Source organism: Natrix helvetica (genome assembly GCF_964273705.1).
Source record: "Natrix helvetica genome assembly, chromosome: 14".
Taxonomy (NCBI): Eukaryota; Metazoa; Chordata; class Lepidosauria; order Squamata; family Natricidae; genus Natrix; species Natrix helvetica.
The window spans coordinates 13,169,191-13,194,037 of record NC_138564.1 but is presented as its reverse complement, the minus strand read 5'-3'; the positions used below and the strand labels follow the sequence as shown (position 1 = coordinate 13,194,037).

Here is a 24,847-nt window from a genome sequence, read left to right as displayed (position 1 = left end):
AGAAGACACACCCGTCGTTCGGCTGTATCCAAAGGGAGTCACCTAGGACAAACTTCCTCTTTTAAAGCGGCCACATTCAGAATTCAAACCGGGAGCTGCGTGAAATAGATGTCAACAATAGACAACATTTGGAGAGAGGACGCATCTCTTTAATTGTTTTATTGACTTTTTCTGAGGATGCCAGGTTTTAGAACCATCTTAGCTGAGTTAAGTTTGGGTTGAGCTAAAGTGGGGGCATGACGCCTGCTTGTAGTTTGAGCTCCTGCATACGTTTGTCGTTTAATTTATGCAGTGAACTTATGCAGTCACCCACAAATTTGAGTGTTGATTTGAGCAACAGAAAAAGTCTTGTTGACTTCTAGTTTTGCTCTTCCACAGTAGTCCCCAACTTTTGCCAGCTGTAAAATGGGTGGGTTTCAATTCCCAGAATTCCCCAGCCAACAGAAACTGGTCTGAAGGAGAACAAACAAAAGTCTGGCCATGCAGACTTACATGATATCCATTGCAGTATCAGCATCAAAGGATCAGCATCAAAATGTGCTCCCAGAGCCTCTGAGTCTCTTAGGGAAACTGGTCTTGCTCTCTTCAAATCTATTCCGAGGCTTCCAGCACTTTTAAGATGGGGGAAGCTGAGTCCCACTTGATGTGTTGCATTTGAAACTCCACAGTCAAAGGCAGGGGCTGGCTCAGTTGCAGGTCGGGTCCCTCTGGCGAATCCTTCTTCCGCCCCTTCCCTGCAAAAAAAATCAGAAATCAATCACTCCATCAGCAGTTGCAGAGGTTCTTCGCTTGCCCTCTGAACCTGATTGTCCGTCTTGCGCAAACTTTCTTGTATACGAAACCATATCAAAGCATCCTCCAACCGCCTTCTCAGGCTGACCGAGGTTCTCTCAAAAGTGGAAATCCAAAGTCAAGGACACTTTGGAGAAAACCAGCAACAACAGTCTGTTTTTCAACTAAGGCTGTTTGAAGTTGAGTGGACTTCAGCTCCCAGAATTCCTCGGCCAACCAGCATGCTGGGAATTGGAGTCCTCCAACCACCTTCACACAGCCAAGATTCAGAAATATTGGTCAGCAGAATCCCAGAGGTAGGTATAAGCATAGAATAACAGAGTTGGAAGGGACCTTGGAGGTCTTCTAGACCAACCCTCTGCCTAGTCAGGAAACCTTATACCACTTCAGACAAATGGTTTATCCAACATCTTCTTAAAGACTTCCAGTGTTGGAGCATTCACAACTTCTGGAGGCAACTTCTGTTCCACTGGTTAATTGTTTTCACTGTCAGGAAATTTCTCCTCAGTTCTAAGTTGCTTCTCTCCTTGATTCGTATCCACCCATTGCTTCTTGTCCTGCCCTCAGGTGCCTTGGAGAATAGTTTGACTCCCTCTTCTTTGGGGCAACCCCTGAGATATTGGAACACTGCTATCATGTCTCCCCTAGTCCTTCTTGCTATTAAACTAGACATACCCAGTTCCTGCAACCGTCAGAGGCTACTCGGGCAGCGTTGCTCAGGGCATGGTGGTTTGCCAATCGTTCCTCTTTTTTTTTAAGTTTCTAGTCCATATAATGGCAGCAAAACTCTGTACACCACTATGGGCTCAAGATGGAAGGGCAGGTGTTAAAAAATACAAAAATGAAGCACTTTTGAACACACGTCATGTTTTAGCATTGGGTGAGAGTCTACGCTTGCAGTCCAAAAGAGCGTGTATCATTCAGATGGTTAAAATACGCTCCCAGCTGCAAATACTCAGGAAGCTGAGCTTTCTAGCTTACCTTTGATGGGGGATGGAGTTGGGGGTGGGGGGGTTCTTTTGAAGCTTGTGCTTTCGGTCCCAGATTTGGCCTTGGGGTCTTTTTTTGCACCCTTCTTGCTCTCCTGCAAAGTAGAAGATAAGATTTCTGCATTTTACCGAATGGCACAAACATTCCTTGTTTTATGTTATTTTTAGAATGGAATGGAAATAGAATAGAATTAGAACAAGAATAGAATACAATAGGAATTAGAATGAATAGAATAGAAAAAGAACAGGAATAGAAATAAAATAGAATAGAATAAGAGCAGGAATAGAATAGAATAGAACAGAATAGAATAACAGTTGGAAGGGACCTTGGAGGTCTTCTAGTCCAACCCCTTACTTAGGCAGGAAACCCTACACCACTTCAGACAAATGGATATCCAACATCTTCTTAAAGACTTCCAGTGTTGGAGCATTCAAAACTTCTGGAGGCAGGAAGTTCCACAGATGAATTGTTCTGACTGTCAGGAAATTCCTCCTTAGTTCTAGGTTGCTTCTCTCCTTGATTAGTTTCCACCCGTTGCTTCTTGTCCTGCCCTCAGGTGCTTTGGAGAATAACAGAGTTGGAAGGGACCTTGGAGGTCTTCTAGTCCAACCCCCTGCTCAAGCAAGAGACCCTAGACCATTTCCGACAAACATTTATCCAGTCCCTTCTTAAAAACCTCGAGCACTGACAACTTCTGGAGGCAATTTGTTCCACTGATCGATTGTTCTCAGTTTTAGGAAATTCTAGGTGGCTTCTCTCCTTGATTAATTTCCATCCATTGCTTCTTGTCCTGCCTTCAGGGCCTTTGGGGAATAGTTAATTCATATTGTTTTCATTTTTCTTTCATATTGTTTTTCTTTCATATCATTTTTTTCATTTTTATTTAATGGTTTTTTTATTTGAAGTTGCTTTTTTGTTTATTTAATATTGATTTTTTTTAAAATTTAATATATAAATAAATATAATTTATTTAATATCGCCACCACTTGCTGCGATGAGCAACTACTATACCGACGGATGAAATAAATTGTCTTATCCACACAATCTCCACCCAGGGTTTTTGAAAAGGCAGACTGACCCTCGGCAGGTACCTTGTCTTTGGGTGATGGTGGGGTGACATTCCTCTCGGTTATCTGTACCCCAAAATCGCAGACGGTCTCCAGCAACGAGGCCCCTGCTAGTAGTTTCTCTAAGTTGACGTGAACGGAGCCCAGGATCTTCACGATGGGGGGGTCGCTTCGGAGCTCTGGGGAAGTGGATTTCTTTTTCTTTTTCTTCCCACCCTAGTTGGACACAGAAGGATTTGACTGCAGGATTCTGGCTTTTTCTACCTCCCACGAACACACCATGGGGTGGATCTGTCTCTTTCTTTCTCTCCCTCCATCCTCCAATCTCAGAAGTGACACAAAACACAACATTCTGCTTCTCACAGCCTTACCTTTCCGGTGTCTTTCTCCTTCCCTTTCTCTTTCTCTTTCCCTTTCTCCTTCCCTTTCTCCTTTCCTTTCTCTGCCTTTCCCGAATCGGCTTTTCCTTTCTCTCCTTTCCCCTTTCCTTTCTTGCCACTTTTTTCTTCAGGAGTGTGGATCACAGGCCAGGAGACAACCTGGAAAATGAGCGTTTTGTTGCTCTGGAAGAAAAGTGAGAGCTAGAGAGGACAGGAAAAGAAGGGAGGGAGGAAAGGAAAAGAAAAAGGAAAGGAAGATAAAAAGGAAAGGAAAAGAAAGGAAGTAGTGGGAAGGGGGAGGAAAGGAATAGAAGGAAGGAAAGAAAGGATGGAAAAAGAAGGGGGAGGGAGGAAAGGAAGGAAAAGGAAGGAAGGAAAGGAAAAGAAAAGAAGGAGGAAAGGAATAGAAGGAAGGAAGGAAAGGGATGGAAAAAGGGGAAGAAAGGAAGTGGAGGGAAGGAAGGAAGGAAGGAAGGAAAATGCAAAGGAAGGAGGAAAGAAAAAAGAAAGTTAAAAAGAGGAAAGGAAAGGAGTAAGAGGGAGGAGGGAGGGAAGGGAAGGGAAGGAAGGAAGACTTGCAATTGAAGACAATAATGTCTTTATTGCAGTCAAGGACAAAAAACCTGGTTCACGCTGGGAAAAGCCAAGAGTAGAGAGAGAGAGGACTGAGCTCTGCTGAGCTACTTGATGCCATGATGCACTTAAGGGAACAGACGCCCCCCCCAGTCCCAGGAAGCCAAAGCACCACAGAGAGGACTCCACACCTTTTCCTCAATAACCGAGACGGTGCTTCCGGCCAGAAGAAAAGCCTTGAGCGCCACCAGATCCTCCGTGAGATGCTCTTTCTGGTAGTCGCAGTCGATGGTCTCTGCCCAGCCCTTCTTGGCGGTAGAGTACGTATTTGCTAAGTGGGCGAGAAGGGGGGAAAACACCTGCCATTTAACAAACAACGGTCACCAACTTTCCATTCCGTCCACCATCGTTCCCACTGGGTTGCAGAGACGTTTTGGTAAAAGAGAGCTGAAGCCACAAAACAGGGATTCACCCCCCTCATCCCCATTGTCCAAATTCTTCAATTATCCAGAAATCCTCAACGCACAGACTGAAAATCGGATGTTTTTCTCTGCAAAAGTCAGAAACCCCCAAAGAGTCCAAGAAGGTGTGAGTTCCTGCTGGCATTACTACCGGTTCGGTGCTCTCACACGTGTGCATTTGCTCTTAAAAAGGTCTGCGAATACACTCCGATTAAAAAATGGGGAAAAAATTACAGTTTTTCAATGAAGTTTGTTCTGTGCATGGGCCAAACAGAAAATAAAGATGGTGGCACCCAGGATATAACCAGTACGGTCACGTGTCCGGCTGAGTTACTACCAATTCGGCCAAACCGGTGTCCAAGGAGCTGGTCCCCCTTTCCTACCTGATGTGTTTAATCGTACCAAGAAGGTACAATACAATACGATAGCAGAAGTGGAAGGGACCTTGGAGGTCTTCTAGTCCAACCCTCTGCCTAGGCAGGAAACCCTATACCGTTTCAGACAAATGGTTTATCCAACATCTTCTTAAAGGCTTCCAGTGTTGGGGCATTCACAACTTCTGGAGGCAACTTCTGTTCCACTGATTAATTGTTCTAACTGTCAGGAAGTTTCTCCTCAGTTCTAAGTTGCTTCTCTCCTTGATTAGTTTCCACCCGTTGCTTCTTGTTCTGCCCTCAGGTGCCTTGGAGAATAGCTTGACTCCCTCTTCTTTGTGGCAACCCCTGAGATATTGGAAGACTGCTATCATGTCTCCCCTAGACCTTCTTTTCATCAAACTAGACATCCCCAGTTCCTGCAACCGTTTTTCGTATGGTTTATCCTCCAGTCCCCTAATCATCTTTGTTGCTCTTTTCTGCACTCTTTCCAGAGTCTCCAAATCTTTTTTACATCATGGCGACCAAAACTGGATGCAGTATTTCAAGTGTGGCCTTACCAAGGCCTTATAAAGTGGTGTTAACCCTTCACGTGATCTTGATTCTATCCCTCTGTTGATGCAGCCTAGAACTGGGTTGGCTTTTTTGGCAGCTGCTGCACACGGCTGGCTCCTATTTAAATGGTTGTCCACTAGGACTCCAAGATCCCTCTCACAGTTACTACTAGTGAGGTTACTCACCCCGTGGCTCAGGCTGCCGGTCCGACTTGGGCGAAGACTGAGAAGGCATGGATTCAACTGTCGGTCCCTCCACCGTCGCTAAGGGCGAGCTCACCGCATCCCCTCCAACCAACGTCCCCCTCTGCTGGGTCAGAAACAGACCTGTGGTTCCCTCAAATGCTTCATGCTGCTTTTTTTCTTTTAACTGTGAGCATCCCTCATTTGGTCTGATTTTAATCTTGCACCCCGATATCATTTAGAAACAAGTGACTAAAACGTCCCAAAGACTCCTTACCTTGCTGGCCGCCTTCTCCTCTTTCTTTTCTCCTTCGGCAAATTCATACGTCACGTAGTAGCTGTACGTCACGATTGGGGAATCGGGACTGTTTTCAGTGTCCTCTGAGTTAAATGGGTTGGGGACCCCTCGCATTTTGCCAAGAGTGACTATCATTTGGACGTCCGACAGTAGGACCTCTGGAAAAGCAGGAGTGGGGGGGGGGAATCTGAATTTCTCCAAGCTCCAGACAGGAGTCGTAATGTGAATTTGTTTAGCCAACTGGGGAGGGAGATTGAGTTGAATCGATAGCTGTCTTCCAATATCTCAGGGGCTGCCCCAAAGAAGAGGGGGTCCTCCTATTCTCCCAGGCCCCTGAAGGCAGGACAAGAAGCAACGGATGGAAACTAGTCAAGGAAGGCTCACCTGGGAAGTTGGACAGGTTGAGGAAATTGTGCCTCTCCTCTGGGGTGATGATGACGTCGTCGAAGACGGAGATGTGGGGCAGGCTGTCGATGGCAAAACCTCGATAACCCGGCAGGAGGGCGAAGGGATTTCCGTGCAGGATGAGGATCCGGAGGTTTTTCAAGGTGGAGAGCGTGGAAAGGAGGCTCAGCAGGTCGGTGAAGTTGTTGTAGCTCACGTCCAGGGAGACGAGGTTGGGCCTACGGAGGAGAACAATGCGCAGGTACAACAGAGCTCCTCGTGAAGGGGAATATCGGCAACTCAAGGTTGGAAGGAGGGCTCTGCTTGGTGCTCTCTGACCTCCTCGGTAGTTTTCTTGGCAGACGTTTCATTCGCTAGCCAGGTAACGATGTCGCTGCAGCACTGATGAGGTTACCTACATGGGTAATGAGACGTCTGCAAGAAAACCACCCAGTTCGGAGAGCACCAAGGACTCCTCAAAGCTCCCCGAAGGAGAGTTTGGGCTAGGACTAGCCTTAAAAAACTCTCCTTTGTTCTCGTCTCAAACCCTTTGAATGTTTATCGCTTGGAGGAAACTAAGAGGCCATTATTTTCACCCTCAATTTCTGGAACAAGGCAGGAGAGCCACATCTCCTCTTCGCCCCCAGGTGCCTTCAAGCTGGAGGGGAGACACCCCTCAGGCTCCCCATCGTGATCTGAAGGGTGTCAGGCCCGCAGCCATCTTTTCTTTGGGGTCTTTGGCCTGCCGCTCTTTCTATTATTCTACGATGCATTTTCCATGGTGGGAAAATGGGAGAGGGAATTGTACAGAGTTAGATGCTATGTAGCCATAACAAAATTCTTTCTAGAAAGCCAAGGTCATCCTTTGTCTCTGCACCTGACCGGAATTGGATGGGTGGAACTGCCAGCATGGCAGTGGAAGATTGGACCATGGGATGGATTTGTGGGTGTGGGGGAAGGATCTTGAACTATCAACTGGGTGGGGGAAACCGGGAAACTTTCAGATTCAGGTTTTCCCAGATGTGCCAACATGGTTCTCTTCATAAATGGGAATTTTGAGGAATACTTTGCCTTGGGCTCTGATTTATTTTTGGATGCTATTTGGAACCCTGATATGGGGTCCCTTTGCTCCCTCCATCCTATGTGAAGCCCCCTCTCCTGCTCTCCTTCCTCCATGGTTACTGGGAGGACTGGATCTGGGGGAAACAGCCCCTTTTTAAAAAGGGGTGAAATCTCTTTGCCCTGCCTGCAATTGACTCGCTTTGTGCTTACCAGAAAGCAGCTGCCAAATATTGTTCTTCTGAGGAGCCAAGCTGGCAGTTGTGGGCGAGACCCAGATGCTGAAGTTTGGCTGGGGGGGACGTGCACAGCTCTTTTAAACTCTGCACTTCATTGCCACAAAGCTCCAGTACCTGAGGGAGGGAGGGAGGGATCATGGAAGGGATGGGAGGAAGGGAGGAAAAGCAAATGAGTAAAAGTAATAGCAAAACCAATTGTATACCGCTTCTCAATGCTTTTGCAGCCCTCTCTAAGCGGTTTACAGAATCAGCCTCTTGCAAAACCCCAACAATCTGGCTCCTCATTTGACCCACCTCGGAAGGAGGGAATGGAAAGCTGAGTCAACCTTAAGCCGGTCAGGATCGAACTGCTGGCAGCCGGCAGAATTAGCCTGCAATGCTGCATTCTAACCACTGCGCTACCGCAGCTCTCATCCATTTAGTGGCCCTTCAAAGTTACAACGGCAACTGAAGAAAGCGTGTTAAGGCTGGTTTTCAACTTTCCAGCATTCCCGTGGTCACATGATCCAAATTCAGAGGCTTGGCAACTGGCATGGACTTATGACGGCTGCAGAGTCCTGGAGTCAACCTTCCCAGCTGCCTTCTGACAAGCGAAGTCAGTGAGGGAAGCCAGATTCGCTTAATCACTGCTTGATTCACTTAACAACTGCCATGACTCACTCAACAACTGCGGCAACAACAACAACAAAAGGATTGTAAAATGAGACCCAAAGTCGCTTAACAACCTAGACTTTCTCAGCAAGACTAAAGGTGCCAACTGCAGCGTTGTTTTGCTTAATGACCGCTGCAAAAAAAATTACCCGTTTTTAGGACCAACTGAGTTATGACCATGACAGGCAGGCTTCATTACAGTCGAAATGTAGTATGTGTCAGGTCTGCAGCCATCTTTTCTTTCTATTATTCTACTATGCCTTTTCTATGGTGGGAAAATGGGAGGGGGGATTTGTATGGAGTTAGATGGTATGTAGCCATAACGACATTCTTTCTAGAAAGCCAAGGTCATCCTTTGTCTCTGCACCTGGCCGGAACTGGATGGGTGAAACTGCCAGCAAGGCAGTGGAAGATCGGACCATGGGATGGACTTGTGGGTGTGGGGGGCAAGATCTTGACCCTTTCAACTAGGTGGAGAAAACCGGGAAGCTTTCAGATTCAGCTTTTCCCAGAAGAGCCAACATGGCTCTCCTCATAAATTGGAACTTTGAGGAATCCTTTGCCTTGGACTCTGATTTACTTTTGGATGCTATTTGGAACCCTGACAGTATGTTCAACCGCAAGATAAGATGCACACCAGCCGGCGATAAAAGCCGTTTTATCTCCTTTCTCCGACCGACAGGAAAGCTATCTTACCACATGCCCAAACAGGGCGAGGTGACGGAGGGGAGACTCCCAATGGCTGTTTCATTCCTCTGGACTCCGTAAACGTTTTCTTATCATTTTCCACACATGAGAGAAAAGAGATTTATCCCTCAAAGATCTTGCAAGGGTGTTTTACCTGTTTCCCCTGCGAGGAATGAATCAGGCCCAATTCTCTTTAATTTTAAAACCTTCCCACTCACCCACCCACAAAAGTTGGGATTTTTTTAAATTTTATCTTATTGGCATGCATCTCACCTTTATTATCCTTTTTTGGTCATGGGGTGCGTGTAATTTTTTCCCCTGTGCAACTAAAGATTGCGTGGGGAGTGCGAGCGAGGAGTAGAATTTTATTTCTGATTTATTTATTATTCAACTGATGTGCCTGATCATCTCACTCTGCAAAGCGAGACCGATCGGCTTAAATCTGCTTAGAATATGAAATCCTGATATAGATCTAATCTATCTCCCCACCCCCACCCCACCCCCCATAAAAAATTCTGATGCTCTGATAGACCTCGACTTACGACCCGAAATTTCCGCCATTTAAGTGAGTTGCGCCTCATTTGATGAACTTTTTTTTGCCGTAGTTAGACAAATCCCTGCAGTTGTTAAGTGAATTGAATTTTGCTTGTCAGATGTCGGCAGGGAAGGTTACAAAAGAGGAATCACGTAACTCAAGGACCCTACAACAGTCATAAGTACATGCCAGTTGCCGAGCAGTTGAATTTCGATCACGTGACAACGTGGGAATCTTGCAATGGACATAAGGGTGAAAACCGGTCACAAGTCACTTTTTTCCAGGCTGTTGTAGCTTCCAAAGGTAATTAAATGAGAGGTCATAAGTTGAGGGCTATCTAATTTAAATGAAATAAAAGTGATTCATATATTTTGTTTGTTTTGGTTTTTTAGAGCAGGGCAGGGCTCTCCAACCTCAGCCCCTTTAAGACATGTGGACTTCAACTCCCAGAATTCCTCACTTGGCTGAGCATTTCTGGGAGTTGAAGTCCACAGGTCTTAAAGGGGCCAAGGTTGGAGAGCCCTGCTTTAGAGGAGAAGGTCATTGTGCCAATATCAATGTCTAATGCCGAAGGATGGGCCTTGTGCTCTCTCCAGTAGGAATCACAGCCCGCACGCCAATTTATAAAAACAAAACCAAGGAATTTCCCTCCCCCCCCCTTCGATTTACCTTCAGGCCCGGCGGGAGATTAGCAGCTGGGATGATGCTGATATGGTTTGCAGTCAAGATCAGCTCCTCCAAATTGGGGAACTTTAACAAGCCCACATCAATTTCGGTCACCTGAAAAGGGGAGTCCAGAGAATGTGCCTTGGGACACCCAGAGGTCACTCGGATGAGCCATATTCCCACAAACAACCCTCTAGAAAAGAAAAGATTCCCGACCCAAGCTATGTGAGGTTGGCGGTCCGGGGTGACAAGATCGAATCTAACCCAAATCTAACTGGCCTTCCTCTCATTTGGCAAGCCCGCGCACGCAAAGGAGAAGACCTTCCCAGCCATCAAAGCAGCGTTCGAGGTGGGCTGCTGGCACGTTAAAAGTTCAGGTTCCCCTTGCACATACGTGCTAGTCGTTCCCGACTCTAGGGGGCGGTGCTCATCTCCATTTCAAAGCCAAAGAGCCAGCATTGTTTGAAGACGGTCATGTGGCCGGCATGACTCAATGCCAAAGGTGCATGGAACGCTGTTCCCTTCCCACCAAAGGTGGTCCCTATTTTTCTACTTGCATTTTTTACCTGCTTTCGAACTGCTAGGTTGGCAGAAGCTGGGACAAGTCACGGGAGCTCACTCCGTTACACGATGCTGAGGATTCGATCCGCCAAACTGCCAACCTTTCTGATCAACAAGCTCAGCATCTTAACCCCTGAGCCACCGCGTCCCCTGTTACATTAGTAACATGGCCCATTAGACCCATTTTGAAGAAGGGGAACATTAATCCCAAGGATTTTGAGGGGGGGTCAGCAGAGCCCTCCCACTCACCCCTTTGTTCACTATCCGGAGAGACCTGAAGTAGCAGCAGACGAAGCCGGTTCGGACGATTTGGGGGTGCAGCACGGCCAGCTCTCGCAGCTGCTGCTCGGGGGGGCTGCAGTCGGGGGGCAAGGCCCAGGGGGAGTCTGGGCAGCGCAGGAAATCCGTCAGGGCTTCCACGGTCTCTTCGTTGGGCGACAGGAGGCCATCGCGCCGGAGGCGAGTGGCCGGTCGGGGGGCATGAAGGCCATAGAATCGGGGACGCAGGCGAGGCGGGAACCGGGATTTGTTCTGCGGAGGGGAGGCACAGAAGGAGAGAAGCCATTGAAGGGCAGAGCAAGGAGGATGCCCAGAGTGGCTGTAGATGGTGGGCCTCTCCCCCATCTCCCCCTTGGCACTAAGTGCTAAAAGCAAGGGTGAAATCCAGCAGGTTCTGGAGAACTGTTAGCGGAAATTTTGAGTAGTTCGGAGAACCGGTAGTGGAAAGTTTGAGTAGTTCGGAGAACCGGCAAATGCCACCTCTGGCTGGCCCCAGGAATGGGGATTTTGCAGTATCCTTCCCCTGCCATGCCCACCAAGCCATGCCCACCAAGCCACACCTACAGAACCAGTAGTAAAAAAATGTGAATTTCACCACTGGCTAAAAGGGTCTCTCATCGGTCTGGTTAACCCTGGTTTGATCAATAAACCATGATTAGCCAAACCTTGGCCTGAAGCCTCAAAGGGCTTGGCTGTGGATGATGGGCAGTGAGATCTCCGGTGCCCCTCGGAACGGAATACTTGATAGAATAGAATCCTGGATTGGCCAAGTGGGATCGGACAGCCAAGATGCCCTTCGTGTCCGTGGAAGCAACGATCATAATCATAAACCATCATGAGTGATCGATCATGATCACAATCCTAAAATACAGACTTTATGAATCGTAAGATGCCAAATAAAAGCAATCCACATGAACCGTAAGATACAAACAACGAAGTTAGAGTCCTAAGAAGCTGAGGAAATCGGGAACAGGAAAGGAGAGGAGGATAATGGATAACAGGGTCTCCAGACCGCCTAGCTTTCTCCCTGGGGGGTGGGGGTGCTCTCCAGGCTGCTCCCTTACCCAGCTCCCCACCCCGCAAGGAAACTGGTTGAGGCACAGCGTGCGCAGGTGGTCCCAGAAAGCAGCCGAGGCGCTCAGCCGCTCCATGGCATGTCGGCTGTTGTAGGACCAGGCAGCGTCTTCGGTTGCTAGGATACAGGATCTGGTTGCCAGGGCCGCCCGGCGACGCCAGGGGAGGGAGATGTTGCTGGCTCTTAAAGGGGTCAGGGCCAGGGGGTCAGGGGCGGGGTCTCTCCCTATGCAAGCAGCTCTTTCTTGTATTGGCCTCCAGGTGGTTAATCTGGGTTTTAAACACCCACAATCCGTGCCAACGTGACCCAACTTGGCCCCTTTTCAGAGACTACACCATCCATCATCCAGCACCGGCTTGGCGGGAGAGCTTGCTAGAAAGATGTAAACCAGCTGTTGGAGTTCTCCTTGCTGTACTTCCAGCGGATAGATTTTATGTGTTGTTTTAATAAAATTATTTTGTTGTGTTCTTCAATTGCAAAAGCTTCTGGAAATGACTCGAGACCGGGGGAAATCTGTCGGATGTCACACAATGTCCATCTCAAGCTCCTTTCTCCCTCTCTAGGCGTGAGGTGGGCCCAAAAAAAAGTACCTGGTAAAATAAAATTGTGGAGTTTGGAGGCAAATGAATTCCGTTTAAATCATAATAAGCTTAATTCTGGAGATTGGAGGGAGAGGAGTTAAGATAAACTTAACTTAGTTTATCTTAAACTATTAAGATAAGTTTATCTTAACTCCTTGGCCTCCAAACTCCAGAATTTTGTTCCTTTTTTTTTCAATCTGATGGAACATACAGCAGGAAGAGGCAACGAGCACATAGAATGCAATGAAGAGACATCAAATCAAACCATGATTAGAGATCCAAACGCAATATAGGTAGCCCTCAACTTACAACCAAAATTGAAACCAGAATTTCTGTTGCTAAGTGAGTAATGTGCTGAGTCTTGCCCCATTTTATGACCTTTCTTTCTCACTAAATGAACTGCCGTGAATCAAGGACTACTTGCAATAATCGCAATTGATACTATAATCAACTTTCAGTTTAGCCAAGGTTCCATGGAGTGGCTAAAAAAAGTTCCAAAAGTAAGCGTACGCGACCCTTCCCCTTTATTTATCTGATCCATCAGATCAAATAAATGCTCTTCTCTAGTTTGGGGTCAGCAGAATCCAAGGTTGAGGGTCAACCCAACCAAGATGGTGGCCAGAACCGTCCAAGGGCCTCCTCCAAAGTCCCCTTTGGACAGGATGCCCGCCACAATCGGAACCATCTCGGAATATCGGACCAATGGAAACAGCAAGACTTTCAGACCGACAGCATCACGGCATCTGCCCCCAGACACCTCTATCGAGGATTATCTTAGGAAACTGATCGCAATCACTCGTGGGCGCTTCGTCAGGGTAGGAAACAGATAGAAATCTTGCTCAGGAGGGAGCTTAAATACGGTGCGACCGGCAGCCGAAGCAGACAAGCCAACTGAGAAGAAGCAAGGCAAAGCTGAAAGAGACTTCTGACTCTCTGCCCTTCGTTCACCATGCTCAAAGGTAAGCACACTTCAAGATTTGGCATCCAACGGGTGGCTTCATTTTGTCTGTACGAACTCTTTATTTTTTTTCAACTAAAATATATATCTGGGCTAGACTTCTTCCAAAATCAAATCCAGAATTTGAATCTGGTTCCGAATGCTTCCAAAATCAGGGGGGAACCTGAGGGGATCTGATGGAAGAGGGTTGAGAGGTCCAACCTTGGCCAATTGTAGGCTCTGTGGACTTGGCTGGCGGGGGAATTCTGGGAGTTGAAGTCCCCGAGTCTTCACGTTGCCAAAATTGGACATCCCTCTGCCAGGGTAATTAGAAACCACTTTCTATCATTAATCAAATAAAATATGGATATTCCTAGGTCTCGGGTAGCAAGAGGGTCTTTCCTTTGAGGGCCTTGATTTGGGAAATTTTTATTAAAAAGCAAAAGGCTGCAATGAAAATTATGGTGGACCGAGCTATCTGCAAAGTTTTAGGATTGGGAAGGGGTATGGGATAAACTGGATGGGATGACCCACTTGATCTCTAATCCTGATCATCAGCAGGAAGGAAGGGACGTAATCCCTGCAGTGATTGAGAAGGAGGGGACGGGATCCCCATTTTCAGAGGAAACTTCTGACAGAAAGAAGTTGTGTTTCCTAGGGAATCCGCGGAAGAGGAGCCTACTGCTTTAAATCACAGCCTTATTTCCCACAGTTCATTCCCGGGACTCATCATTCATTCATTTGCTTTCCCGACAGAAATGACCCTGTTGGTGATCATCCTGTGGGGCAGCCAGGGAAGGCCAACACCCACCCCAACGCCGCAAGAGCCAGATATCCGTGGGTTGAGTGAACTGTATTGTAAAGCAGAAAAGTTACTTCAAAAATACAAATCCGTAAGTATGCTGGACTGATGGCCCCTCCCCTGGTTGACTACTCAAAGTGGAGCCCCTAAACCCTGAGGAGTCTTTGGGCTTCCGTTCCTCCTTCCTGTTTAGCAGGTCGAGGTGTCTGCCTTCCCCTCCATCTCCATCTCGTGCAAGACCAGAGTTCCTTATTTCTTAAGAGTGCCTTTCAGACGTTAAGGGACCTTAGAGGTCTTCTAATCCAACCCCCTGCTCAAGCAGGAGACCTTATACAATTTCAGACAAGCGGCTGCCTAGTTTCTTCTTAAAACCTCCAGTGATGGAGCACCAATCACCTCTGAAGGCAACTTCTGTTCCACTGGTTAATTGTCCTCACCGTTAGGAAGTTTCTCCTTAATTCCAGGCAGCTTCTCTCCTTCATTACTTTCCATCCATTGTTTGTCCTGCCTTCTGGTGCTTTGGAAAATAAGTGGACTCCTCTTCTTTGTGGCAGCTTCTCAAAAATTCTGGAGTTCTGCCATCCTGTCCCTCCTAGTCCTTCTTTTTCTCTAGACTGGCCAAACCCAATCCCTGCAACCGTTCTTCACACGTTTTAGTCTCCAGACCTTGGACCATCTTAGTTGCTCTTCTCTGAATTCTTCCCAAAGTCTCACTTCTTTCTACTTTGGGTCAGGGGACAGACAGAAAGCCCAGGGGAACATCTGGAGGAAGGACAATAAAACGTAGGCTGCTGTTGGGTGGGAAGGAAGCCAACGTGAACTGACGCCAATCTTTGCTTCCATTTTTGTAGGCCGATAGCAAATTTTTGCCTCCTGAAGCGAGACCAGTCTTGGCATCCGCCTTCTCCCAACCAGGCTGCAATTTCACCGAGTTAGCAGAAGAATGCCAAGTTCTCCTGTCATTCCACGCACTGTTTCTCTGGTTGAAGGACACCTACCCAACGGAGGGGCTGCTCGAACCTGTATTGGAGTTGTTGACCCAGGTCCTTCAGTTTCAGGAAAGCCTCACCTGTCTGAAAGAAGCATCACATGACCCATCACACATCACCTGCCCGAAGTACCGCAGCAACCAGCCCGAGTTAGAGAACAAGTTTCATTATATTTTTGAGCTATTTAGAGACCACATACTCATCCTCTGGCGTTCAAAGTTACCTGAGGAACAAAAAAATGTAACAGACGTGTGTGGATCTACGGATTAATTAAGAAATTGCAACTGAATTTTACTAAATGAATTAATATAATCTTTATTTCAAATATATAAATATATATATCCTCAGGCTGGTGTTTTGGGCTTAAAGCGTGGCCGGAGCTGCCTTTAAGCCAAAAACACCAGCTTTAAGCCATAATATGAATATATATTCATAATAGAATTCATTTACTGAGTATTTCTTAGAGAAACAGTTCCATTGGTTTGACAGAGAAACCAATTATTTTATTAAATTTAAATCTATTTAAATTATTTAAATTATCCACCGAATGAATGTATTTAAAAGATGTTCTTGAGTGAGAGTATTTTAATTTAAGGAATGCTGTGAGGGTGCGACTGAAGATTAAGTTTACTATTTTAAATTAATATGTTAATTCTAAGTGAGTCGTGTCTTTAATGGAAAAGCAGTATTTATATGCAATAAACAAATAAATATACAAAAAAATGGTTTCTTCTCATGATTTGGAAACTATATGTTAGTTATTTTGCTTCTGTTCTCCGGGATATTACTTATTCCCATCTGCTATGATGCCACATAATTTCACATTTGATTCCAGGTTTAAATTCCATCTTCTTGACAAGCATTCCAGAAGCATGGAGTTCCCTCATTCCCTCATTCATTCTTCTATTTATTTGACATATATCTAAGATCTGTGAACTACACAAGAACACTAAATGAAGATAAAACCATAACAAAAATGGAGCCATCAAATTGCAATGGGATAACAGAATAAGAGAGTTGGAAGAGGGCTTGGAGGTCTTCTAGTCCACCCCCCTGCAAAAACAGAAGACCCTATGCCATTTAAGAGAAATAGCTGTCCAATCTCTTCTTAAGAACCTTCAGTGTTGGGCCATTCACAACTTCTGGTGGCAAGTCATTCCACTGGATAATTGTTCTGTCAGGAAAACTCCTTGATGAGTTTTCCTCCCATTGCTTCTTCTCCTGCCCTCAGTGCTTTGGAGAACAGCCTGACCCATCCCCCCCTTTCTCTCTGGCAGCCCCTCAAATATTGGAAGGCTGCTATCACGTCCCCCCCAGTCCTTCTTTTCACTAGACTAGTTTGCTTTTTTAAAGTTATACTTCGCGGCTCCAGCGTTATGACCCTCTTTGCAAGGACATAAATTGAGACAAAAGTCAATCGCTGTTGGAAAAGGGTTCTTTCATTTGTACACCATAAACTGAGTTTGCACTGTTGCGGAAGTTAGGATCAAGGCCGTTGTTGATTCTAGTGTGGTTTGTTACCAGTTGATCTAGTCCCAGATTAGTAACGGCGTTGTACAGGGTTGCATGCATGGGTTCAGTTGTGCATTCCTTTAGGGTCCAATTCACAAGAGGTAAATTGAGGTCACGAAGAAAGATAAGAGGCTGAGGAGGAGGAGGAGGAGGAGGCTGCCCACGTTAGTAGTGAAGTCAGCTTGTTCGCACGTACGAGGTTGTAATCAGGGACTCCGTAACATAGTAAGAAGCGAAATGTGGTATTTAAGGACAGTTTGCAGACGGTGGACTCAGAAAGCGAGTTCATGTGTAACATGAATCCTTTTCAGATCTAGGGACAGTAAGGGACTATCAGGTTTACCGGTCCAACCGTGAAATCTGCAGAGAGGGTGGTGTCGGTAACTTCTATAAAAAGTTACCGACACCACGCCCTCTACGGTTTTCACGGTTGGACCGGTAAACCTGATAGTCCCTTACTGTGGTAATGGAGACTGGGAAGGATGCCCACATCTCAGAGACAAATATAAGGTCGAATAGAGCCGTATTTACTAAGAGGAGGGATTCAGGCAGTTTGTTTGCGAGGCTTCTTGCGTTAAGTAGCTTGCATTTAAGGTCAGTAGGGGTGGGCTGGGGGAAGTTAGGGGCGTGCATGCCTAGTTTGGGTAGTTGGCCGGGGGGGGGGTTGGAGTGTGGGACGTTGGTCTTGCTGTCAAGCCTGCAGCCATCTTTTCTTTGGGGTCTTTGGCCTGCCACGTTTTCTGATTCTACTATGCATTTTCTATTGTGGGAAAATGGGAGTTGGGGATTGTACAGAGTTAGATAATATGTAGCCATAACAACATTCTTTCTAGAAAGCCAAGGTCATCCTTCGTCTCTGCACCTGGCCAGAACTGGATGGGTGGAAGCTGCCAGTGTGGCAGTGGAAGATTGGACCATGGGATGGACTTGTGGGCGTGGGGGCGAGATCTTGAACTTTCAACTAATTGGGGAAAACCGGGAGGCTTTCAGATTCGGGTTTTCCCAGATGTGCCAAGATGGCTCTCTTCATAAATGGGAACCTTGAGGAATCCTTTGCCTCGGACTCTGATTTACTTTTGGATGCTGTTTGGAACCCAGACACTTGCGTTTGATGCAGCCAGCAGGTAGTCGATGTATAGGTCAGTCTCTCCTTCGTCCTGGCATCTTTTGAGATCTGAGCGGAGCTCGTGGGCACGTTGCAGTATGGATAGGTCAGAGCTTTCTTATGGTTAATGCAGCTTTTGGCCCGTGAGTTTATTGTGTAAATGAATTTGTGTTTGCGGGACTCACTCTTGCAAACGGCTCTGCAGAAGCGTGGGGCCACCGGGCCGTTGCTGTTCTTGAACTCAGGGCCGTCACGGGAGGTGTCGATGATTTCATCGGGAGAGACAGTTGATGCCTGAAAGTGGCTAATGTTGTTGCGAACCTTTGTGATGTCATCGGATTCATTGGATGAAAGCCAGTGGGGAAATGTAAAAAATGTTGCCGCCAGTTCTCTGGGCGTGGCTTGCTGGGCGTGGCTAGCTGGGGGGGTGTCATGTGACTAGGTGGGCATGGCCAACTTAAAAAAAAAAATTAAAGCATTTTTAATTCCCTCGAACCGGTAGGAAAAAAAGGCTTTAAGAAATGGGGGGAAAAAAGGTTCAGCTGTCAGCAGTGCGATTGTGGGAACCTTTTTTTACACTTTTTAAAGCCTTTTTTTCCTGCCGGTTCGGGCGAATAGACAGGGAAAAAATGCTTTAGAAAGTAGGGGGGGGGAGCTTCGGATGATTGTGTGGCTCACAGCTGAATCGTGCGATCCTCGGAAGCTGTTTTTTTTACGACTGGTTCACGGAACCAACGACAATCGTCCCATTTTACCCCCGATGCAAGGTCCTTCATTCTCAGGCGCAATTCTGGCTCTCTAAAATGCGACTTTTGCCCTTGGATTTTCCTGCAGAGATGCATAACCGAATTTCCCCCTCCTTCCACTTCTTGTGGTGATGCTGGTTTCATGGAGCAAATTAAAAATCATCATCCATCTGCTATCTCTTTCTCTCTTCCTATTTCTGCAGATAAGCTCCCCTCATGCAGCCCCTGATACCGACTGATGACATCTGGACTTCTAATAAGGCTGACTAAGGTTTCCCACCTTCAGAAATGGGGAAAGGAAAAGGGATTGAAAGAAATTGTTTCCATGAGATATCATGACTAGGGCTTTTCACAATGATAATAAGAGGGGAAAAAAAAACCAGAAGCATTTCTTTCATCCTTAGGGGTTTTTCCCCACGCTGTGTTCAGGTGGCAGGGTGACTGTAGATATGAACAGAGGTGTGGGGTGTGGGTGAACTCCCCAAGAGTTCATTGGTGTTGGTAGAAGAAGAAAGAAGAAAAAGGAAGGAAAGAAAAAAGAAAGAGAGAAAGAAAAGGGAAAGAAAGAGAGAGGGGGAGAGGGAGAGGAAGGGAAGAAGGAAAGAGATAAAGAAAGAGGGAGAGGAAGGAAAAGGAAGGAAGGAAAAAAGAAAAGAGAAAAAAGAAAGAGAAAGAAAGAAAGAGAAAAAAAGAAAGGGAGAGAGGAAGAAAAAAGAAAAGGAAGGAAGGAAAGAAAAGAGAGAGAGAGAGAGAGAAAGAGGGGGAGAGGAGAGGTAGAGGAAGGGAGGGAGGGAGGGAAGGAAGGAACGACCACCAAACTAATAAAAAGGGGACATTTCTAATGACCAAATCTTCATAAAACAGCTGAGAAAAATGTCTTGTTTTGCAGATGATGCAGTTACTGAGGTACAAATTATTCCACTAAAAAAGAAGAAGCTTTACCTGCCTTTAAAAACACAACCTGTCCCCACCTCACGAGCTTCTTCAAAATCCACTGTCTGTGCAGGAGAGAAGCTTTTTTTCTATTAAAGAAATTATACGTGCAAAAATAATTCCATGCACTTCAGGTTTGTGCAGGTGAAATCCTGGCTAACATTCTGTAACAAATCAAGTTTGGGTCTAGGAACATGGTCAAATTCCCACCGTGAAAAAGCCCCCATATCTAACCCTGTACCGCGAGGTGCTTGGTCATCCCTGAGCTTGCTTTTCTTGATAGGTGTTGATGAGGTTACCTGGTTGGGTCATAAAACATCTGCAAGAAAACCACCAAGCTCAGAGAGCATCAAGCTCCCCACCAAATATTGTCTTCTATCAGCAACCCTAAAATATTTTTGGAAAAAGAGGGAAGAATGGAATTCGATACTTCTCACCAGGTGGATACCACTGAGCCATTATCAGATGAAAAGCCCTACTCATCTCTCAATTGCAAGATCCAATGTTTATAATAGGGAATATTTTTTTCAATTCTAGCATTATAAATGTGTGCTACTATTATGGCCCACCATCAGAGCTGGCGGCAGATTCGGACAGTGAGGAGGTTGGTGAGGAAGATGGGCCAGTCCTGGAGTCTGGGGAAGGCTCCGATGAGGGCTCTGTGTCGGAGGCAGAAAGGGGGCCAGGGCCGTCCGACAGTTCTCAGCTGCCTTCGGAGTCAGATGTCAGTGAGGCAGAGGAACAGCTGGAGCCTGTTCCCAGTGTGCGCATGCACAGAGTTGCCAGATGAAGGGAACAGCTAAAGAACAGGGGTCGACTTGGGAGTGAGGCCACAGGTGGACGATGAATGGCCACTCCCATAGGGAATAAAAGAGGAGCCAAAGGGGAGTGGAGTTTGCAGGAGACAATTGGTTCACTTAATTGGTTCGGGACTCTTTGAGACTCCTGGCCAAGTTCTGCAGAGATCATCCTGGCAGCTCTCCAAGCCAGAGAAGGTCTGTGACTGTAAATCCTCCCTCGAAAGACTTTGCTGGAGGCGACAGAGCAGAATTCACAGTCAATTAATAAAAGGGGTTTTTGTTGGGACCAGGAGTTGGTTTCAGGCTCTCGAGAAGTCTCGGCCAGAACAGCTACATCCAGCCTTGGCCCAAGAAAACAACATTTGACCCTGTTTTTAATAGGAGGAGAAGGAGAAAGTTTCAGGTTCTACAATGTCCAGCTTCTCTGACTTTCTCCGGCACTAGAAAGTAAAATGGAATTTTTCAAGTGGAAATTACATGAAAGCATCACAGTATAATTCCTGGGTGAATGGAAAGGAAGCAGTCACTTTTACTAGAAAAAAAGAAATACGCAGAGGTGATTACAACAAGGCTGACTGATTTTGCCTGTTATCAGTATATCTTTGAGTAATTTCCGTGGCCGAGAGAGAGAAAGAGAGGTTTTCTATTTTTAAAAAAGAGCAACGGTCTGTGTAAGAACTCCAATTGATATAATAAAACTTAAACTGACCAGTTTAGCTAACTTTGGATGCGGTGGCCAAATCCCGTTACCCAATATAAGCCTACACAACAGTCCATCGTCCATAAGATGGATATTGGGATCTAATGAAGACCCTCCCCCTTTATTTATCTGATCAAATAAATGCTCTTCTTTAGTTTGAGGTGGGCAGAATCCAAGGTTAAGGGTCTCTGCAGTGAAGGAAGGGTCAACCCAACCAAGATGGCGGAAGGAACCATCCAAGGGCCTCCAAAGTCCCTTTTGGACAGGATGCCCGCCACCATCGGATCCATCTCGGGATATCGGACCAGCGGAAACTGGACTTCCAGCACATCTTTCAGGCTGACACCATCACGGCAATTCCCCCCAGACACGCCTCGTGTGGGAAATCTGTCGAGGATTATCTTAGGAAACTGATCGCAATCGCTCGCGGGCGCTTCGTCAGGGTAGGAAACAGATAGGCATCTTCCTCAGGAGGGAGCTTAAATACGGTGAGACCGGCAGCCGAAGCAGACAAGCCAACTCAGAACAGCTAAGTGAAAACAGAAGGAGACTTCTAAACTCTCTGCACTTCATTCACCATGCTTAAAGGTAAGATTTTGGGACCAGTGGATGGTTTTGTTACAGGTAGGGTTTTGGCCATTGAAAATGGCCATGGCTGCACTCCTACCCCACTGCTAATGGGGGAGAGCAGGGGCCTCTCTGTGCCCTCTTTGTTTTTATGCCAAGACTGGACGTCTTTCAAAAACCAATCCAGAATTAAAAGTCAGGCAGATCCTGAAATGATTTAATGGAAGGAGCGAGGGCATTGCAGCCCAAACTCATTGTCCGCTTTGCAACTTCCAGAATGTTGGCTGGGGAATTTTAGAAGTTGCAGTCCACAAGTTTTAAAATGGCCAAGGTTAACTTTTATGCTGGGGGGGAGGGGGGGTAATATGGGTGATTAATAAACATGTTTTATCACTAATCAAATATGAATATTCATAGGTCGGGGGTACCAAGGGGGATTTTCCTTAGAGTGCCTTGCTGTTTAAAAGAAAAACAAAAAGCAAAAGGCTGAAATGGAAATGATGGTGGGCAAAGCTATTTGGAGAGCTTCAGGATTGGGAAGGGGGCGTGCGATAAACAGGATGGGCTGGTCCATTCCATCTTCCACTCCTGATCATCAGCAATAAGGAAGGAGCCTCCTGCAGGGATTCAGAAGGAGGGGAAGGGATCCGATTTCAGAGGAAACTTTTCTGACAGAAAGAAGTTGTGTTTTCCTATGGATTCCCCGAAGCCCCTGGGCCTTGTTTCCCAGGACTCATCATTCATTCATTTGCTTTCCCCGACAGAAATGACCCTGTTGGTGATCATCCTGTGGGGCAGCCAGGGAAGGCCAACACCCACCCCAACGCCGCAAGAGCCAGATATTCGTGTGTTGAGTGAACTGTATTGTAAAGCAGAAGAGTTACTTCAAAACTATAAACTCGTAAGTATGCTGGACCGATGGCCCCTCCCCTCGAAGTGGAGCCCCTGAACCCTCAAGAGTCTTTGGGCTTCCATTCCTCCTTCCTGTTTAGCATGTTGAGGTGTCTGCCTTCCCCTCCATCTCGTGCAAGACCAGAGCTCCTTTATTTCTTAAGAGTGCCTTTCAGACGTTAAGGGACCTTAGAGGTCCTCTAATCCAACCCCCTGCTCAAGCAGGAGACCTTATACAATTTCAGACAAGCGGCTGCCTAGTTTCTTCTTAAAACCTCCAGTGATGGAGCACCAATAACCTCTGAAGGCAACTTCTGTTCCACTGGTTAATTGTCCTCACCGTTAGGAAGTTTCTCCTTAATTCCAGGCAGCTTCTCTCCTTCATTACTTTCCATCCATTGTTTGTCCTGCCTTCTGGTGCTTTGGAAAATAAGTGGACTCCTCTTCTTTGTGGCAGCTTCTCAAAAATTCTGGAGTTCTGCCATCCTGTCCCTCCTAGTCCTTCTTTTTCTCTAGACTGGCCAAACCCAATCCCTGCAACCGTTCTTCACACGTTTTAGTCTCCAGACCTTGGACCATCTTAGTTGCTCTTCTCTGAATTCTTCCCAAAGTCTCACTTCTTTCTACTTTGGGTCAGGGGACAGACAGAAAGCCCAGGGGAACATCTGGAGGAAGGACAATATAACATAGGCTGCTGTTGGGTGGGAAGGAAGCCAACGTGAACTGACGCCAATCTTTGGTTCCCTTCCTGCAGGTGGATAAGAAGCACTTGTCTCCTGAAGCAAAGGCAAAAATGAAAACGGAGTTCTCCCAATCAGGCTGCAACATCACCAAATCAGCAGAGGAAGAAGAATGTCAAATTCTCCAGGATGTCAAACAGCTTTTTGACATTTGGAAGGACATACATCAGGAGGATGAGCTGCTGAAACCCGTGTTGGAGAAGTTCTCCTTGGTGATTGTGTATCAGAATAATTATTTGAACCACACCTGCTCGGAAGAAGCCTCGGACAAAATGGACCAGCTCGATTGTCCCAAGTACAGAGAGGAAGCGGAGAGAGCCTCAAGAGAGAACATGTTTCACTATATTTTCGAAATATACAAAACCTTCCTACACAAGCTTTTGAGTTCAAAATTAAAGCTGGCCCAGAAAAGCCCAAGCGAAGTGTGTAAAGCTAAGGGTAATTAAAAAAAACCAAAAAACTAAAACTGAAGTTTACTAAATGAAGGAAGGTAATTTATTATAGTTCTGCTATTTTTGTATATTTATCACTTTATATAACTTAAATTAAAAATTAAATCATAGTTGATAATATTTCATTTACTATTTCTCAGAGAGAAGAGTTTTATTGGTTCCAAAGGGAAACCAGTTATTTTATTATATTTAAATCTATTTAAAATATTTGGATGATCAACTGAAGGAATTGGGAGTATTTTAATTTAAGAAATGTTGTTAAGGTGCTACTGAAGATTAAGTTTACTGTTTTCAATTAATGTGTTAATTCTAAGTGAATCGTGTCTTAAAAGTAAAAACAGTATCTATGCATAATAAATAAATAAACTTGTATACAAAAACGGAATGCTTCCTTCTTGCAATTTGAGGGCTCTCTTTCGGTTTATTTCTGTCTTCTGGGGTTTTAGTTATTCTCCTCCATTAAGAGGCCAAAGTTACCATTTCGAATTGGATTCTGGGTTTAAATTCCACTTCTTGAAAATCATTCTAGAAGTTTGGAGCCCACTACTAATTCCCCCAGGTAGTTTGCTGGATGAAAATAATTACAACTTACAACCAAGCCCCAAATTCCTGCGGCTAAGCAAGGCAGCTGTTAAAGAGAGTCGCCCCCCCATTTTACAATCTTTTGGGGCACACAGTTGTTGTTAAGCGAACCACTGCAGCTGTTAAAATAAATCCAACTTTCCCCATTGACCTTGCTTAGTTACACCATCATAAATGCAGGACAAGAAGCAATGGGTGGAAACTAATCAAGGAGAGAAGCAACTTAGAACTGAGGAGGAATTTCCTGACAGTTAGAACAATTAATCAGTGGAACAGAAGTTGCCTCCAGAAGTTGTGAATGCCCCAACACTGGAAATCTTAAAGAAGAGGTTGGATAGCCAATTGTCTGAAATGGTATAGGGTTTCCTGATTAGGCAGAGGGTTGGTCTAGAAGACCTCCAAGGTCCCGTCCAACTCTGTTCTTAACTTCAAGCTCTATAGGCAAGCCCTGTTTTCATAACCCACCTGTCAATCAAACCATCAAGTGTGGGTTTTATGTGCATCTTACAAGGGTAAGAAATGAGGCACCCAGCAGGGTCACATCTCTCAGGCTTGGCGCATTTGAACCACACTGAGTTCTCTTTTTGCCACTTGACAACTTTCGAAACTCTTGAGCTGATCTAAACAGGATGCATTTGTCTACCACATGAAAGCAAGAAAGTTTCACAGTCTCTCTCCAAAACCTCTTTGTGGAATCCTGGT

At 46.0% G+C, this 24,847-nt stretch overlaps 1 protein-coding gene across 7 annotated transcripts; it reads right to left on the bottom strand.

Annotated features, from left to right (window-relative positions):
- Nucleotides 1-253: 253 nt before the first annotated feature.
- LRRC43 (leucine rich repeat containing 43) lies at nt 254-11,890 on the bottom strand (the record flags this gene model as incomplete). 7 transcript variants are annotated; one of them, XM_081966763.1, is made up of 12 exons in its annotated part: nt 254-734; nt 1,774-1,876; nt 2,861-3,065; nt 3,221-3,412; nt 3,994-4,133; nt 5,378-5,501; nt 5,652-5,830; nt 6,057-6,295; nt 7,329-7,468; nt 9,897-10,007; nt 10,704-10,985; nt 11,798-11,890. In XM_081966763.1, 12 exons carry the CDS (start codon nt 11,882-11,884, stop codon nt 359-361), a joined length of 2,178 nt encoding a protein of 725 aa, XP_081822889.1. In that variant the 3' UTR covers nt 254-358. The 7 variants fall into 7 exon arrangements, with proteins under 7 accessions (XP_081822889.1, XP_081822890.1, XP_081822892.1 ...); XM_081966764.1 differs by having other exon boundaries at nt 3,221-3,388; XM_081966765.1 differs by having other exon boundaries at nt 511-734; nt 2,874-3,065.
- Between the last annotated feature and the right edge of the window lie 12,957 nt (nt 11,891-24,847).